The sequence below is a fragment of the Nansenia antarctica genome (assembly GCF_963989245.1).
Source record: "Nansenia antarctica genome assembly, chromosome: 3".
NCBI classification, from domain to species: Eukaryota; Metazoa; Chordata; class Actinopteri; order Argentiniformes; family Microstomatidae; genus Nansenia; species Nansenia antarctica.
This window is the reverse complement of record NC_137688.1, coordinates 83,364,575-83,383,655: the sequence shown is the minus strand read 5'-3', so window position 1 is coordinate 83,383,655 and position 19,081 is coordinate 83,364,575. Positions and strand designations below refer to the sequence as shown.

Here is a 19,081-nt window from a genome sequence, read left to right as displayed (position 1 = left end):
GCGTGTCTGTGTCTGTGTCTGTGTCTGTGTGTGTGTGTGTGTGTATGCGTGCGCGCGTGTGCGTGCGTGCGTTGCGTGCGCCCATCCTTGCCTTTATGTCGAACAATGCACGTTGAGGTGATAAAACAGTTGCTGAGACACCACCTCTCTTCCTCTCTCCTCTCTTCTCTCTCTTCTCTCTCCTCTCTCCTCTCTTCCTCCCTTCCTCTCTCCTCTCTCTCTTCTCTCTCTTCTCTCTCTTCTCTCTCTCTCCCTCTCTCTCTCCCTCTCTCTTCCTCTCTTCCAAGTGATGCTTTAATGTGTTTGTCTGATTGGCCATTTCCGAACCGCTGCGCTCTTTCTGCAGTCCTTGCCCTCCGACCCCTGGCGTTACAGCATCTGGGTATTACATCACTCTCACCTGCCTCATCCAGACATCACGCCTCTCTCTAATCAACGTCAACGTGTCCAACGTGACATCAGGGAGAGATTTATGTCGTTATTTTTAACATCAGAGATGTGAAATGTTGTTATTTTAAAAAACATTCGAGATTTGATAAGAGTTGTTATTTTCAGCACACAGGTTTTGATTCCTATTGTCTCGTCTTTGTTTGACAAAATGTCTCCTGCCTGTTATCCCTTTGTCCTCAGCTCTCTGTGTCTGTTTGTGCAGTGAACCCCCCCTGGCTGATGTCATCGCAGTGCTGGGAATCCTTGTTGCTTTTGGGACCGGGGGGTGTTTTTAGATTGGAGAAGGTACTCACTGTTCTTTTCTCTGACATTGCTCCATCGCAGTGCACCTTGGGATATGTAGTCCATAGAGGGCCCTGTGACTCTGAAGTGAAGTCTGCAATCAGCTCTCTGTATAATGTTGCAATCAGTGGGTTCTCTGCATCCTGTAGTAATACGGTAAGACCAAGCAAGGACAAACACATCCATCTGAAGCAACAACAGCTGAATGAATGGAGTTGGATTTCTGTCACTGCCAGAGTCTGTTGCTATTCTTCTTTGGCCTTGCCCACGTAAAGCCCCCCTCAATCAGTAGTATGACTGATACGACTACCATTACTTTATTACTACTTACTTGATTTCTTTTACTTTACTCTGTTATTGTGATTTTGTATCTTGCTGCAATGCAATGTTGAAGAACCTAAGTCAAAGAATTTGGAAATTCATTTTGTACATTGCATGTAATCAAATAAATTCTGATTCTGATTCGATCAGATCTACTTACTGACTACATGAGAGTTGTTACTGGGAGGTCAAACTAACACCTTAATGCAAGAGATTCTACACAGAGCTGTCTGTTTAACATATATACCTTCCCTGGACTGGGCTGCTCATATGGCTCCATACATATTGTATAACATGTCTATCACCATTGTGCCAACTAAAACTATTTATTTATTTTTATTTATTTTTTACTTTGCTCAATAACGTCCTTCTCTTTCAGATCCACTTATTCAAAGAACACCAGAGAATTAGACATTTGGAAGCGAATGAGAGCAACAGATGGGCAGCTTTAAAGAGCCGTTGACAGGCTGCTCAAACAGGGAGCGTGCTGATAGCTAATCTGTGTCTGTGTGATTGTGTAGTGTTGTGTAGTGTTGTGTGTGTGTGTGTGTGTGTGCGTGTGTGTGTGTGTGTGTGTGTGCGTGTGCGTGTGTGTGTGTGTGTGTGTGTGTGCGTGTGTGAGTGTGTGTGTGTGTGTGTGTGCAAATGATTGGTGTGGGTGTGTGTGTGTGTGTGTGTGTGTGTGTGTGTGAAAATGGTGTGTGTGTGTGTGTGCCAATGGTGTGTGTGTGCGAATGATGGGTGTGTGTGTGCGAGTGCGCGTGTGCGTGTGTGTGTGCGAGTGTGTGTGTGTGCGAATGTGTCTGTGTGTGTGTATGTGTGTGTGTGTGTGTGTGTGTGTGTGTGTGTGTGTGTGTGCGTGTGCGTGCGTGTGTGTGTGTGTGCGAGTGTGTGTGTGTGTGTGTGTGTGTGCGAGTGTGCGAATGTGTCTGTGTGTGTATGTGTGTGTGTGTGTGTGTGTGTGTGTGTGTGTGAGTGTGTGTGCAAGTGTGTGTGTGTGCGTGCGTGCGTGCGTGCGTGTGTGTGGATGCTCTAGACAGACATATGGAGGAGGTGAGCATGGCTTAGTCACTCAGAACTCTGGGGCAGCAGATGATGAGGCATAGATACATCTCTGCTGGTAATTTTAGATCTGACATTTACCGCTAAGATCTGCCTTCACCATCCAGTCAGGACCAGAACCACAGAACCAGATCCACTCCAACAGTATTCAGATCAATGTTTGCAGAGATCATTTTGTAATAGTAACAAATAGTTTTCTTCTTTGCATATGAACATGACAAAATCATGAACTGTATACAATACTGTATAAGCAGAACAGGGGAAAACATTTAAATAAATAATTATTATTCCCTCTTCTAGCATTGTGACTGCCAATGGCCCCATGGCACCTAGCATAGATTACTGTTTCTACCTATGACTGATGGATAGATGATTAACTTACTTAGACAAATGTAGTTGTTGGATAAAGTTGCTTTGGATAAACGTGTCTGCTAAACGCCAAACATTTTTAAATGTAAAATGTCATAACTCAAATCATAATGGCTGATAGAGGATGCTGCAGAATATAGGGAGTTTATCAGTAAGGCAGGTAAATTCTCAAATACCTAGACCTATTGTATTATAAAAGAATGATCAAAATCATGTCTTGATAATGTCACTTGTTTCCATGTCTTGCGCGTAAGTTAAGAAAGTTCATAATCATGCTCCTCGGTATCTCAATTAGTAGAGCTTGAGGCTAACAACGCTTAGGTTGTGGGTATTTTTCCCGCTGGGACCATATACAGTATACCGAAAAATGTACGCACTCACTGCAACGTAAGTCGCTTTGGATAAATGATACCTTATATTATTATAGTATTAACGTTGTCAGATCAGTTGTAAACTATTTCATCAGGCCCTCTGTCCACAGAACACATTTACATTTAGGGCATTTAGCAGACGGCTTTGTCCAAAGCGTCTTACAACAATAAAAAAACTTCAAATAATCAAATAAAAAGTAATACTCGGTCAGGATAAAACAACAGTAACATATTAAAACATAGGATATATAAGACCTGAAAGATAAATGTATTATAAACTAAACATAATACTGCTAGTGCCATTACCAGCTTACCAGAGATCCTTCTTGCTATGCTACGCCTGCATTATTGTCTTATTCAATGTTTTATCTATTTAATTCTTATATTTGCTTTTATTCGTTGTCATTTTTATTTTCTTACTATGCTCCTCTTGCAGTATTTTTTTAATCATGTATGTAAAGCACTTGGAATTGCCCCTGTTGTATGAAATGTGCTATACAAATAACTTGCCTTGCCTTGTTATGATGTACGCTGTATTCCCCCCCCCACCCCGCACACACACACACACACACACACACTCACACACACACTCTCTTCCCCCCCCCCCCCCCCCCCCCCCCCACACACACAGAGCTGTATCCCTCCCTGGTGCACATTGCATTAAATTATTGAAAGCCACCGGTGATCTCATCTCTACTCTCCACACACATCACACCTGAATCCAAGAATTCACAATAGTCTCCCCCCGCCCCCCCCCCCTTTTATTTGGACTGACTAGCTGTACACGCTGTGGTAGAGAAACATCCTTTGTTCTACATTTTTCCTTCAGCCTCATCTTGTGCACAACAATGGTAAATGTACCCCAACAACACACCTCCACGTCTCTCAGACTTGCCTCTGCTCGGCAAACAAAGGGTTAAAGGACATTCCCTCACCCTTCTCCCCCTCAGACCCCCCCGCTTCCCTTAATGCTCTCAAGCCAATCAGAGGCTTGTATACCTCTCAGCCAATGGGAAGGCTGGTAGGTGATGTCATGCTTTAAGAGCTGGTTGTGGTGCTGATGCTGCTGAGCTGGAGAACCAAACAGCAGCAGAGCGAAAGACAGAGAACGAGGGAGAGAGAGAGAGAGAGAGAGCGAGAGAGAGAGTGACAGAAAAAAAAAGAGTGCAGGAGATTACCACCAGCATTGCTCAGCACAGGGTAAGTCTAACGAAACGCATGAACAACATCATTGTAAAATACCACGGGTGTGACGAGGCTTGCCGCCTCTCCAATTGAGATCGACATCTCCTTCATTTCAAAGCTTTACACATTGATTTATTATCTTTTTAAAAAAAAAAATATTAGCTGATAACAGACCAATTCTGTCTTGCATTCGTCATCATCAGAATGGTGCTGTGGGAAATGTTCAAAGAATAAAGCGTTTGTTTTGGATGGAAACAGTGTTGATGGGTGCGTTGGGAACTCTGCTGCAGATGATGTGTTCTGAGCGCTGAGTACGATGACATCACCTGAGGTGCACAGAGGCTTGACCTCCACCAGGATTTCCTGGACGCGCCGATTATTAGTATATATTATAGTGTTGAAAACAGAAATAGAAATACTCATACTCTGCGCGGTTGGCTCTGTTGACATGTGCATGTTTCTTGTACAATGATGATCCATTTTTTGTTCGATTTTTGCAACGCAAAGTGTTGAGAGCAGGGTGGGTGTAATATTTAAAATCTGGTTTTGTTTGGGGAAATCGATCAATTTGGTCGACGGTCATTCGGTCGATGAACTTGGTTGTGTGACGAGTTCATGATGACATCATTATGACATTAAACAGAGACTGTTAGAACCTTTAGGAATGGAGAGAGAGAGATTCCTATGTTATTGATTTAAGATAATGAGATCTATTGGTTGTGTGTATTGACTTCTAGTGTCTTGGTGTGTGTGTGTGTATGTGTGTGTGTGTGTGTGTGTGTGTGTGTGTGTGTGTTTGTGTGTGTGTGTGTGTGTGTGTGTGTGTGTGTGGTGGGGTGGTGCTGGGGGCGGGGGGGGGGAGGGGGGGGGTTTGTGCATGAGTACCCTACAGAGAGATCAAGGCCGCCAACTTTCATTAAGGGGGTTGTTGCATTGTGGGTGTTCATGGGTTGGTGGGTTGGTGTGGCTGCTGTAGCGTTGGTAGCTAGTGTGGGCAGAGTGGGTAGGTGTATGGAAGAAAGAGATGGTGGGAAGATCTATATTTTTAAAGGCTAACAAGCTAACACAAAATGGAGATCACACGCTACAGTTGTGTAGTGTCTCCCTTGTTCCCTCTAGGGAGCTTTTTGATTGGGCGATTAGATGCTGTATATTTTGAGGAATAAATATGTACCTCGCTCCACGTATCAGAGAGTATTAAGTCGTTGATATTAACAGTACGGTGTTCCATCCTGAGCTGATTTACATTTTTACATTTACATTTTGGGTGTTTAGCAGCACACGCCTTTATCCCAAGCGACTTACAACCAACACATTTTGTCTACGTAAGTGAATCATCTATACATCAGTCATCGCAAGAAAAAAGTCATCTATGCTTGGACCAGGGACCAGGGGCCATTCTTTTTTTGTGTGATCTGTCCATCTGAATATCAATGAGAGACACAGGGCACTGGAGTTGTGTAAGGTCACCTCTGTAACCAGAGTTCAGCTGGCCGTCTGCCCTTTCTCTCTCTGTCTCTCTCTCTCTCTCTCTCTCTCTCTCTCTCTCTCTCTCTCTCTCTCTCTCTCTCTCTCTCTCTCTGTCTCTCTCTCTCTCTTTCTCTCTCTGTCTCTGTCTCTGTCTTTGTCTCTGTCTCTGTCTCTGTCTCTGTCTCTGTCTCTGTCTCTCTCTCTGTCTCTCTCTCTCTCTCTGTCTCTCTCCCTCTCCCTCTCCCTCTCTCGCTCTCGCTCTCATTTTCTTTTGTCCCCCCCTTCCTCTCTCTACTCGTGACAGACTTGTGTCAGTTTAGTGCTCAAAATTGCTGCGTGCGTGTGACGACTTCATTGTAGCTCACGATCGCTAGGCAGTTTATGTCTTGTGACGGCGGAGGCATTTAAAAGGGCGATTGCTGATTTTGGAGGCAGGTTTTGGAAGACAACGTATCTTACTATAGACAGTAAATCTAACTGCTGCAACTTTCTTTGTTTCCATTCAGGAATCTGTCTGATTCACCAAAGTGTCTTTTGGAGACAGAAAAAGAGAGGGACAATGACTCTTGCAGGTAAAATGTGTTAACATGTAATACAATCATTTAGTTTAAAAGATATTAACTTCTGTATATATTAATTTAGCTGAAGAGAAAGAGGGCTAATCACACATTCTAACTGTATGCTGTCTATCTCGGCCCTCTCTCGCCTACAGCCTACAGAGATAAGATGAGAGAGCTCCCCCTGGTGTCTCTCTTCTGTTCCTGCATCCTGCCCCAGCCCAAAGACAATCCCTCCAACAAGAAAGAAGGTAAAGAGCTGAACTCCTCACCACAAGCGTCTGCTGGGGCCCTTATGTACCGATGTCGACTCAAACATTAGACTCAGTGGCCCTTCGATGGTTCTTCTCTCTCAACACTTTACAACTAGCAATGACTCACTACACTGGCTTCCTGTTAAGTTCAGAATAGATTTCCAGATCCTTCTGCTTGTTTATAAAGCTCTCACTGGCACAGCACCAGAATATCTGAAAGACCTTTTGCTAGCATATCAGCCCAATAGAGCTCTCAGGTCTTCTGACGCTGGTTTTCTCTGTGTAACCACATGTACAAAAGAAGAGATTTGGTGAGGCTGCATTCTCATTTCATGCTCCCAGATTGTGGAATGCACTGCCAGTTTACATTAGGGATGCGACCTCAACACATATGTTCAAGTCAAGACTAAAAACCCATCTTTGGGAATATTGCCTTTAAATGACTAAATAATTAAATTAAGATTATATAATGATTAAAGCACTTTGAGCTGCAACGTTTGCAGGAAAAGCGCTATACAAATAAAGTTATTATTATTATTATTATCAGCAACCCTTGATTGGTCCTTTGCATCTTTCACAAGGATCTGCTTTAGAAAGGACCATTGATACATAGTCCAGGCCCAACCAGAAGGCACTTATGTGTAATGTGACGTAAAAAAAAACGATAACATTTGAAACTTTGAAAAACAAAACGTTCTCCATCGTCGCCCCTACAGGTGTGGTGGACCTGAACCTGTGCATCATCAGGGACATGGAGGTGATCGAGCTGAACAAGCGGGCGTCCGGCCAGGCCTTCGAGGTCATCCTGAAGCCCCCCTCCTTCGACGGGGGGCCAGAGCTCCGTGCCACCACCCCCCCTCGCAGGGAGGCCTCTCTGGGGGAGATCCAGAGGAAACTGGACGCTGCCGAGGAGAGGAGAAAGGTGAGGGGGGGAGGTGGTGGTCTAGGGGGGGGGTCAAAAGAGGTGTTTGTTTCAAGTTAGGGTGGGGTGGGAGTGAACATGGTGATGTGGGTGCAGTAAAATGTTCAGTGTTGGTGTTCAAGCAGCTTTGTGTGGTTGAGGGGATGGAAAGTTTGAAAACTCTATTCTTTGTTCATCCCATTTACACACACTCTCTCTCTCTATCTCTCTCTCTCTCCCCCCCCCTCTCTCTCTCTCTCCCCTTCTCCCCCTCTCTCTCTCCCCTTCTCCCCCTCTCTCTGTCTCCCCCTAGTGTCAGGAGGCGGAGATGTTGAAGCACCTGGCTGAGAAGAGGGAGCACGAGCGCGAGGTGGCCCAGAAGGCCCTGGAGGAACACAACAACTTCATCCGCCTGGCCAAGGAGCGTCTGGAGCACCGCATGGAGGCCAACAAGGGGAAGAGAGAGGCCCACCTGGCGGCCATGTTGGAACGCCTGCAGGAGAAGGTAACATTCAGCTCATCATGTCTCCTCTTTCTCCTTCTCTCTCTCTCTCTCTCTCTCCGTCTCCATCTCTTTCTTTCTCCTCTCTGTCTGTCTGTCTCCCCCACCCCCTCTTTCTCTCCTTCTTTTTCTCGCTCTCTCTCTCTTTCTCCTTCTCTCTCTCTCTTTCTCCTTCTCTCTGTCTCTCTCTCTTTCTTACTCTACGTCACTTTCTTTATCCTCCTTGTCTGTCTCCCCCCCCTCCCTCCCTCTCTCTCTCTGTCTCTCTCTCTCTCTCTCCCTCTCCCTCTGTCTACTGTCCCTATCTCTATCACGGTCCTGTTTTTGTATATCATGTTCTTATATCACTATTTGCACTTCTGGTTGGATGCTAAACTGCATTTCGTTGGTCTGGTATACTTGTACTCTGCAATGACAATAACATTTCATATCATCTAATCTAAGCATACTTGTGATAGAAACAAGTGACACTTAGCATTAGCATATCGTCTATAAACTGTCATTACCATTGATTGTTGATAGGGTCTGTGTCAACCTCCTTCTACCTTGTTGCGGTCACGGGGGGAGAGGTCTAACAAACGCTCTTTGTGTTTCTCTGTTTCAGGACAAGCACGCCGTGGAGGTGAGGAAAAACAGAGAGCACAAGGAGGAGAGCGGGTAGAGAGGTGGAGAGAGAGAGAGAGAGAGAGAGAGAGAGAACATGAAGCCTGTTGTGTTGTATTGGAGGACAGGAAACTAGGAGAAGGGTATTGGTATACAATGTCTTTGTGATTTACTGTACGTCCGCAGAACAGTGAGGCAGAGAGAGTTTTGACAGAGAGAGAGACAGACATTCAGATTGTGGGTTTGTGCTTCCTTTGAGTGCAACAGGGCATGTTTATAGCACAAGCTGTTACTGGACTATACACGGTCCGCTATAGAGGCAAAGTGAGTAGGTTCGACACTCGCTACATAGCTCAAAGTCGCAAAAAAAGTCCAAACAAACCAGTCGAATGACAGAAAACATATTTAATTTGCTCCCCAATGAGTATCACAGCATACTTCTGATCACAGGTCAGATTGTGAACTCAGAAAACAGTGCCTGCTTAAAGATATAAGAAAAAAAGGACATTACAAAAGAAAATGTCACCCTTTTCGCTGCATTAAGCATGCCAGATTGTTAGATGGTACCGTAGGTAGTTATGGAATAGATGTGGTTGTGGTGGTTGTATCGCCATAGTGGTTGTATCGCCATCTTATAGCTGTTGTGTTTTACTTTGTTGTTGCTAATGTAGCTTTTGCTGTAGTATTTCTGTGTGTGTGTGTGTGTGTGTGTGTGTGTGTGTGTGTGTGTGTATGTGTGCGTGTGTGTGTGTGTGTGTGTGTGTGTGTGTGTGTGTGTGTGTGTGTGTGTGTGTGTGTGTGTGCGTGCGTGCGTGCGTGCGTGCGCGTGTGTGTGTGTGTGTGTGTGTTCTGCACATGAACTAGAAGTTAGCCGCCATAGTAGATGTTAATGTTGGTAAATATAGCCTATACTGTAACACACTTACTTGTATGTACTCTTGATACTACTGTATGCCACCCAATGTTAATTAAAAAAAGTTAAAAAGACAGTTACAGAGATATCCCTTCTATTGTGTGTATGTCTATCTGTGTGTAGCTAAATGTGGAAAACCACTGGTGTGTGCGTGTGGTGTTTTTCACATGTGCATGTGTCCCGTGTGTGCTGGTGTCTAAGCTAACTGCTTATGTTACTCTATCTTATAGGTATCATGACGGCCTGATCACAACACGAGCTGAACTTATTTTGGAAGCCATTCGCCCGAAGAGGGACTGTACTGACTGTAGTCTTCGGTTTGGGTCTTTTGGAGAAAAAGACTGTGAGACTTTGTGATGATTTGCAATGATGATGAGATATTCTTACAGAGAGAGAGAGAGAGAGAGAGAGGTGGTCAAGTCGACGTCGCAAGTGGATTGGGTCAATGTGCCTATTTTAGGATCACACCAGTACATCAAAAGACATTATAAACATAAAAAAATTGTAAAAAAAAAAGTAGCACAAAAAGGACATGATCGCTACTTTTATATCTGAGTCAGATCTATATATCTGTGCTTTGTTAATGTGCCACTGCCAGTAGTGCCAACGAAGTGAAGTGTGTGTGTGTGTGTGTGTGTGTGTGTGTGTGTGTGTGTGTGTGTGTGTGTGTGTGGCTGAGTGGGTGGGTGGGTGGGTGTGTGTATGTGGGTGGGAGGGAGAGAGAGAGAGAGAGAGAGAGAGAGAGAGAGAGAGAGAGAGAGAGAGAGAGAGAGAGAGAGAGAGAGAGAGAGAGAGAGAGAGAGAGAGAGAGAGAGAGAGAGAGAGAGTGTAAATGGATGAGACAAAGAGAAAGTCATTCTAGTATGGGATGGCAGGGATGCTGTGTGATGGTGGATGCAGGGTGTGCATAGGGTGCACAGGATGTGTGTGAGTGTGTGGAAGGGTGTATACTTCACTAGAACTGATATCACACAATGTGCTTTTAACTCACACCTTCAGGCAACGTTTGAACATTGATTTCATTCTTGAGTTTGGTTTGAAACTTGTCAAGGAATGACTGTCAGGGTATGTGGCTGTTTGTTGCTGTACAGAAATGGTCCTATATTTCTAGATGCCAAAAGGGAATTAAAGGAGATCTGTTTGAGTTGATGATGTGAATTTCTTTATTCAATAAATACCATGTCAAAAAAATATTCCTCTATACATTAAATAAACCATAAATAAATCTAAATAAGTCACCACATTGTAAACACGTACATAATTCAATCTAGGCAATAATAATAGTCAATATTTTGGGGTTCAAATCAATCTCTCACATGTGCAGCACTAACTGAAACGATCACAGAGGGTAACACAAGACCGTTTCCACATCGAGATGTTGTCACTATCCCTACAATGCAACCTAACAGACAACGGTCGCATTCAGTACATCCACACCCTCGATGTTTCCAGCTCAACTCAACGCCCGCCTGGATGCTTCCTCTGAACTGTGGCTGTGTTCGTAAATTCGGTCTGAGAGGGCCCAACTGGAGCGCACACTCACTGGGTTCAACGTCATAAAGGGAAAGTCATTTGTGACACGTTCTAATGCTTTGGTCCTCATATCGGGATCCCATGTAATGATCCGACTTTTCTTTTCGAAAAAATTTGGATACATTTCTGCGTTGTCGAAAAATCAATCTAGTCAACTAACACAGCTGGTTTTGGGAGTGAGTTGTGATTCGTCGTGATTCTCGACAACGTTGAAACCTAGTTCCGTGTTTCAAAAGAAAAGTCGGAACATTTTGATTGGTTGGGTTGCCGATATGAGGACCACAGCATTAGGACGTGTGACACATTTGATCGGACAAGAGGCATTCCATGAGTGAGCTGATCAGATTTTATCCAGAGCAGAATTTACGAACGCAGCCCTACTGTATCTCCCTGGCTGGTGGTTGTTACTGCTGGTACGCCACGCTGGGTCTGACGCAGGTGCAGCCCACGGAGATGACCCTGGTCTCCAGCTGGTAATGGTAGCTCCTCTGCCCCCCCGGGCCCTTCCTCACCACCTTGCGCAGGGCCAGGATCTGCTGGCGGATGGGCTTGGACTCCAGGTTCATGTCCTCCTCGCCGGCCAGGTTCAGGCAGCCCTTCAGGGTGCATACGGCCTCTGAGATCTGGTAGGGGAGGGTGTCGTCGATCTCGGTCCTGGAGAGGGAGGGAGGGAGGGAGGGAGGGAGGGAGAGAGAGATAAGAAATGTTTCATCGAAGGAAAAAAAAAGACCTTGTGCTATGTCGTACAGTCATATGATGACTTCACGAAATCCGGCTTTCAAATTTTGATTGTGTGTGTGTGACGTTTACGTTCAGCATGTACTGTATGTCGCTGCCTGCGTGTTATCGTGTGTGTGTGTGTGTGTGTGTGTGTGTGTGTGTGCGTGTGTGTGTGTGTGTGTGTGTGTGTGTGTAAGCTCATTGTAATATCTGCCCTTACTTGAATGTCCATGGGGAGATGGAGTGCTTCCAGACTGGGCTGATCCTGGGCTGGTGCGGTCCGGTCCGGTTGGGGTGGAGGTCTAGCACAACCCGGACTGTTTCCATGTCTGCACCAGTAGGATCTGCAGCAGGCTTCTTGGGGGTTTTCATCGGGGGGGCCGCATCTGCCCCCATCAGCATCACCAACACCCCCACCACACAGACCACCTGGGGAGTAAAATGTTATTACATTATTGAAATTCTTTATTAGGAATAACCCCTTGAGATCTCGTTTTCGAGGGGGTCCGGTTGCGTTCACCCCGGTAAAAGAACCGAACAGTGGTTCGAGTGGAAAATACCCTTTTTTTTGGCGTTTGTTTGTTCACACCTGTCCAAATGGTCCGAACTAAGTCTGCACCAAACGAGGTAGCTGTGAAAGCGCCCTGAGAGGTATTGTTAGGGGTCATGTTCTACCTCTTAATTTAGATTAGATTAGATTAGATTAGATTCAACTTGATTGTCATCGCAGAGTACAAGTACAGTACAACGAAATGCAGTTTAGCATCCAAGAAGTGAAAGTAGTGATATTAAGGGACTGAAGTTAGGAAAGGATCCGATCTATCTTCACCTCAGGTCCCTAGGCCGTCAGAAAAGTCATCCAATTTGTTCTTAATTTACTCTGATAATCAACATTCTATTGAAAACCAAGACGCCAAAAAATCATACAAAAGTGCACAGAAGAAGCAAACTGAACTCTCTTCAAAAAAAGATCAAACTTAGTACTCACCATCAAAGTGTTTGAAGTTGAACCCATGATTTTGTCAGTGTCTTTGTCTATGCCCTGTCAAGTATTGCTGCTGGGTTTAAGGTCCTAGTAGTTGTCTCCACAGGCTTGTGCTGGTTTTGAGGTGACACACTCTCTGCTTTATACTGTGTATGCAGCACGTCACTGGCTGAACTTCCTCTGAAGTCTCCCCACTCACTCCCATCCTGTTCTTACTGTGCTTACCTGCATCTGCTGACTAAGTGTTTTTTTTTTCTTCCCTTTCCTAACACCAGGGGAGCCACCCCTCCTAAATGTCGTTGTTTGGTACCTGTACTGTAGCAATGACAATAAAGTCCATTCATTCATTCATTCATTCATAACCACACATCATGACAATACAGTATATCGTGACGTTAGAATTATAAGGTTCTATCTACCATTTTTGTAAAAAAAAAATGTTTTTTACATAATCTGATCCATTAGGTGTTTATTAATGCCTGTGTGGTGTTATTTTTTTAAATGTTGACATTTTTGAGTTAGGAATTCATAAAATACAAAGGTTCCATCTCACAAAACATAATGGAATGTAAAAACGTTGACGCTCAATATCTCTGAACTGCCCTAGACGGAGATAGAACCTTATCATTCTAAGCTCACGATATGCCAGCATACAGGGCAGATAGTCAAGGATGATATTATCTCCTCCTACCTATGATCCTGTAACAGTTTGATATCGTAAGAATAATTAATGTTGTATCTGAGTGCTTCTATCTATCATTGTTGTGTGGATATTTCCAGCCATTTAGATCAGCAGGGATATAACGATATGTGATCTTGTAGCACTGGCATGAAGTAAAATGGCGGTTTATCCAACTGTGTACTCTTTGGTGCTCAGTTTCTCACGTGTGTCGATTCTTGTTCACCCCAAACGGAAACATTTACATTTACATTTTGGGCATTTAGCAGACGCCTAAAGCGACTTACAATCAATAGATTTGACTAAGCAAGTGAATCATCAATCCACCAGTCGTAGCAGGAAGAGCAATCTAACTCAGGCCCAACAACAGAAACTACAAAGTCTGCTGGTTCACATTCTATTATGTTTGTGGTCGTAAAACAATGACAATGACAATGACAATACTATGATGTTTGCTCATCCCTGGTTAATGTGATCACTCTATATAATGAATGAATGAATGAATGAATGAATGAATGAATGAATGAATGAACGAATGGACTTTATTGTCATTGCTACAGTACAGGTACCAAACAACGAAATTTAGGAGGGGTGGCTCCCCTGGTGTTAGGAAAGGAAAAAAAAAAAAAAAAAAAACTTTTAGAAAAAGAAAAAATCACAAGAAGGTAAGGAGCTGGTTTACATAAATAAAGGTACACAATCCACTGTACTATACTGCACAGATAGTCAACTAGGGTTGTCATATTGCACAATAGTATTTTTTCACGTTATTTAAAGTGTCACAGTTTGCAGGCTTGAAATGTACATGTTTGTGCCTCAGCACTACACCTGATTTTTTCAGTCCAGCAGCTGCCATACAATCCGTCCAGACTGTCCAGGGCCCAGAACTTAGGTCTTTGCTGTGTTCAGGGCCTGGACGGCCCTGTGGTAGAAGCAGATAGCCTTTGCACTACTGATGTTTACATTACTACCTTTGAATATACTGTATATTGCACATTGCACATGTTTCCTGATATAGCTTATTTTATATTTCTGCACATTAGATACTGTACATAAACTACCTCACTGAATATAGCTCATAACTGTACATAGCTCATAACTGTACATAGCTCATAACTGTATATAGCTAATAACTGTATATAGCTAATAACTGTACATAGCTCATAACTGTACATAGCTCATAACTGTATATAGCTAATAACTGTACATATCTCATAACTGTATATAGCTCATAACTGTATATAGCTAATAACTGTACATAGCTCATAACTGTATATAGCTCATAACTGTATATAGCTCATAACTGTACATATCTCATAACTGTATATAGCTCATAACTGTACATAGCTCATAACTGTATATATCTCGTAACTGTACATAGCTCATAACTGTACATAGCTCATAACTGTATATAGCTCATAACTGTACATATCTCATAACTGTACATAGCTCATAACTGTATATAGCTCATAACTGTACATAGCTCATAACTGTACACAGCGCATAACTGTATATAGCTCATAACTGTATTTAGCCCATAACTGTATATACCTCTAAACTATACTGATGTTTACGATACTACCTCTGCACACACACTGTATATTACATAGTCACCTATCACTACCATTCTTTTTATATCATGCCCTTATATCACTATTTGCACTTTAGGTTAGATACTAAAATGCATTTCGTTGTATAGTACTTGACAATAAAGTTTAATCTAATCTAATCTAATCTAAACACACAACACACTAGTAGCATAATTTACTGAATACCAACTAACCAGAACAGAGCAAATACTATTGCTTATTGAAATAGGCCTACTACATTTTACATTTTACGTCTCAGACATTTAGCAGACACCTTTATCCGATTTACAACAAGGACTGTTACACCTCATTATGTAATAACTGCACATTATGTAACAAAATCCCAAAATGTAATAAAAAGTCACTTTCAATATACAACACAGCATTATGTAATAACCTGGACATTATGTAATAAATTGCCTGAACGCAAAATGTATTATGTAATAAATGTATTACATATTGTGCAGGTTATTACAAAATGCGGGGGTTGCATGTTTTTGTAACACAATTGAATTCTTTTGGAAAAAAATGGAAATGTAATAAATATATTTGACCACGAAAAGCATTTTAATTCTCCAACGTTAACATTTTCCAGAATTGCATGTTGTGTTGAAACTAAATAGTATTTCTAGCGAACATTTATATGCTGATTTGGTTGCTTTCTTCTCACGTTATGAAGCCCCCCCCCAATGGCAATTTGCTTGTTTAGCAATGCTAGAAGGAAGGTTTTGTTGGTTTTTGTTTTATATTCACAGTAGAGAAACTGTATTATCACTATTGTTGGGCAATTACCTTTCAGTAATTGAACATGATTCTCCAATTAAGTGGTGTTGACACATAATACAATTAATTATAACAAGTCAGTGGAAGTTGGTTAAAATTCTGGGGAAATGGCGCTCACACTGATGAGAGTATATTACAGTAATAATAGGGTATAATACGGTATATGACACTATGTGTGTCATAAATCCCTCATATACTGAGTCCTACGCTCCTTTGACCTGAATTGAATTGCAGATTGAATGTAATCAAATGTGGAGCTCCAACCACATTGTCATGGTTGTGGTTTGAACTATTGTTTTTGTTTGACATAGTGATCCACTCATAAATTAAAATCATCATCAAATGATGACTATGTTGTGGCATCAGTCACCACTCATGGAACAGGGGTAGATTTTATTCTCAATCAGTCTCGTGAAATAGCTGGATTTAGGACTAGAATGCTTTCATTTATGGCTACATTTACATTAACATTGTTGCCATTTAGCAGACGCCTTTATCCAAAGCGACTTACAACAAATACATAGGGGGCGGCTGTGGAGCAGGAGGTAGAGCCGGCCTCTAATGATCGCAAGGTCGGCAGATCAGGGGTTCGAACCCCGGCTGGCCAGGTGTCCTTGGGCAAGACACTGAACCCCAAATTGCTCCCAATGGTAGCTTGCCGCCATTGGTGTGTGAGTATGTGAATCAATGAGAGGCCGTTGTAAAGCACTTTGGAATTAGGCGCTATACATGTAAGTGCAGGCCATTTACATTTTGACTAAGCTAGTCCTGGCTAGTCCTTCTTGGGTTGCTCACGTAGTGTTTCCCAACCCTCTCCTCGGGGCACCCCAGCCGCTCCACCTATTTGGTCTGTTCCACCACCAGCACACCTGATTCAACTAATCAAGTACAAAGCAATTATGGTTTGTACTTGATCAGTTGAATCAGGTGTGCTGGTGGTGGAACAGATCAAATATGTGGAGCGGCTGGGGTGCCCCGAGGAGAGGGTTGGGAAACACACAAGACTGTTGTGAACTTTGCTTTGGTTCGTCTCATAGGTTACAAGAACATTCCAGAAGCTTTAAGTGGGTCACCCAAAGTAAAGAGCCTCTGCCTTATCCTGTCTAGTCTTAACCTGTCTAGTCTGTCTAGTCTGTCTAGTCTTAGGGCCAATCCCGTTTCACCCCTATGGCTTCGTTTTGCGCGTTCACGTTTAGGGGTAGGGGTGTCCCAATTCATATTTCATCGAGCCATGGCTTCATTTCGAGGCCTAACTATGACTTCATTTCGAGCGATTCCAGGACCAGACTAGCTTCGAAGCCATAGGGGTACGCTACCCCTTGATTCCAGGATGCATTGCGAATCATCTACAGAAATGTTATGTCGCTCTATTCAATGCGGAAATGTCATTTTACTTTCTCTGTAATTACTTATTAATAAAGATTTGAAAAATTATGATAACCATCTTATTATCTTAGTTTAATGTCATTACAATGCATTATAGACCTTTTATTTATAACAAGCATAACAAAAAAAACGCTTTTATGGCCGTGCTGTGTCTAACTTTACAGGCTGATTTGTGGACAGTCGCGCATATGACATAATTCCATGTCTGATGTCTAATGTCTGATGTACTAATGTCATTTCAATGCATTATAGACCTTTTTTCTTTAGTTTTTTACGGTCGCTAAGTCACAGTGTTCAATACTGAAGCCACAGTTTCACAACTCTTCATACAGTCTGCATTCGTAACACTCATGTTGGCCAATGGCTTCATTCATGTCTCAAAAGAAGCTTGTTCAACCACACACTGGCAACAATGTTCACTCAGAAGCATACACTGTCATTCATAACATTCTGACTTACAAAATACTAACAACAGGGAGCATTACATAGTTTGAATGATTTTCACAAGAATGAATATTTGATTATAAAAATTGTTTGATTTATAGTAATCATAGACAGAATAGTTGACTGTAAAACTGTAAAGTATTAGGCAACAAGAATGAATCAGAAACGCCACAATTTGCTTCAATCCTTTATTCTATCTTTTGCTTCTATCCTTTATATTCTATGTTTTATCCTTTTTTTTCAGTAACTTTGCAGAAAGTAAGTTACGGTACATTTACTTCTAAGTACACTACATTTACTTGTGTAAAATGAAAAGTGAAAAATAAAGTGGAAGATGCAAAGTTCAAATAAAAAAGAAAAACAGAAATTCCAGGGCTACAATACAACAGCAATCACACCAAAAATGTCTCACTCCTGAGGATTTTGGTCCACCCTCTGGTCTGCATCTGGTCACATCTAATGTCTTCCCAGGCAATGCATCTAGTCTATTTCATTTCATTGTATATATTCTGCTACTGTAATATTTTCTAGACATTTCAATATGATTACTGCAAATAGTGAAAATACCACCGCTCATCCGTTATCAGACTTAGCTGAGGTTCTGGAACTGAAGAGAATCAATAGAGTGCAAAATAACAGCATCTGCACACTCAAACACTGTGCAAAAAAACAGTTTATTGCGAGCTTTCTGTCATATATGATAGGAATATGATTGCTGCAAAATTGCACCAAATAATTCAGTTTTGAACACAGTATGTTAGCAATGAAAAAAAATTGTTGCAAATACATAGTATTTTGCAAGTGGGGGAGTTTGAATGAGAGAAGTGTTATGGCATTTGGAGAACGTAGTCATTGAATGCATTCTGTATGAAAGCAATGCACAAATCACAGAGAAAGAGTCACCGTTTTGTTCACATGGGTTTCTGCTCTGCTGACTGTATGAAGAGTTGTGAAACTGTGGTTTCAGTATTGAACATGGTGACTTAGCGACCGTAAAAAAACTGTAATCGAATCTAATCGAATCAAATCTAATCTAATCTAATCTAATCTAAGGCGTTTTTGAAAAAGCTAAAGCGTCAGCAGTTTTCAGAGCTGAGGCAACAGAAGTCAGGGATGCCAGATTGAGAGTGAGGTAGTAACGAGAGTGAGGTAAGTGACGACTGTCTTTGATGTGGCTCTGACTCTCTAGGACTTCTTCGAGAACATGTAGGACAGGACAGTCATAGCCAGTGGAAACAGAGTTAACAGAGCTAACCGACAATGGGGGTTTCTGATTTTCTGAACATCCAGGAATCTCTGCTGCTGCTCTTCCGACCCGGTAGACAGAAAGTAGATGTGGTCGTGTTCTGGAAGGGAGACACTTGGCCCCATTGACCCCAAAAACTGACTTGTGAAGCACTCTGAATATTTCAATATTCTCCTTTGGTAATATTGTACTTAGTTAGTCTTGATGAATGAATGAATGAATGAATGGATGGACTTTATTGTCATTGCTACAGTACAGGTACCAAACAACGAAATTTAGGAGGGGTGGCTCCCCTGGTGTTAGGAAAGGAAAAAAAAAAAAAACTTTAAAAAAAAATCACAAGAAGGGAAGGAGCTGGTTTACATAAATAAAGGCTATGTACACTATCCACTGTACTATACTGTACAGATAGACGACTAGGGTTGTCATATTGCACAATAGTATTATTTCACATTTATTTAAAGTGTCACAGTTTG

General features: G+C 42.4%; 2 protein-coding genes across 2 annotated transcripts; one reads left to right on the top strand and one right to left on the bottom strand.

The window, feature by feature from the left end:
* Window positions 1–6,069: 6,069 nt before the first annotated feature.
* On the top strand, window positions 6,070–8,385 carry stmn4l (stathmin-like 4, like; the record flags this gene model as incomplete). Its single annotated transcript, XM_080527669.1, has 5 exons — window positions 6,070–6,082; window positions 6,223–6,318; window positions 7,038–7,243; window positions 7,536–7,727; window positions 8,329–8,385. The coding sequence occupies 5 exons, from the start codon at window positions 6,070–6,072 to the stop codon at window positions 8,383–8,385; spliced, it is 564 nt and encodes a 187-aa protein (XP_080383795.1).
* Window positions 8,386–11,177: 2,792 nt separating this feature from the next.
* Window positions 11,178–12,709, bottom strand: il17a/f1 (interleukin 17a/f1; the record flags this gene model as incomplete). The annotated part of the gene is made up of 3 exons (XM_080527668.1): window positions 11,178–11,427; window positions 11,714–11,922; window positions 12,704–12,709. 3 exons carry the CDS (start codon window positions 12,707–12,709, stop codon window positions 11,178–11,180), a joined length of 465 nt encoding a protein of 154 aa, XP_080383794.1.
* Between the last annotated feature and the right edge of the window lie 6,372 nt (window positions 12,710–19,081).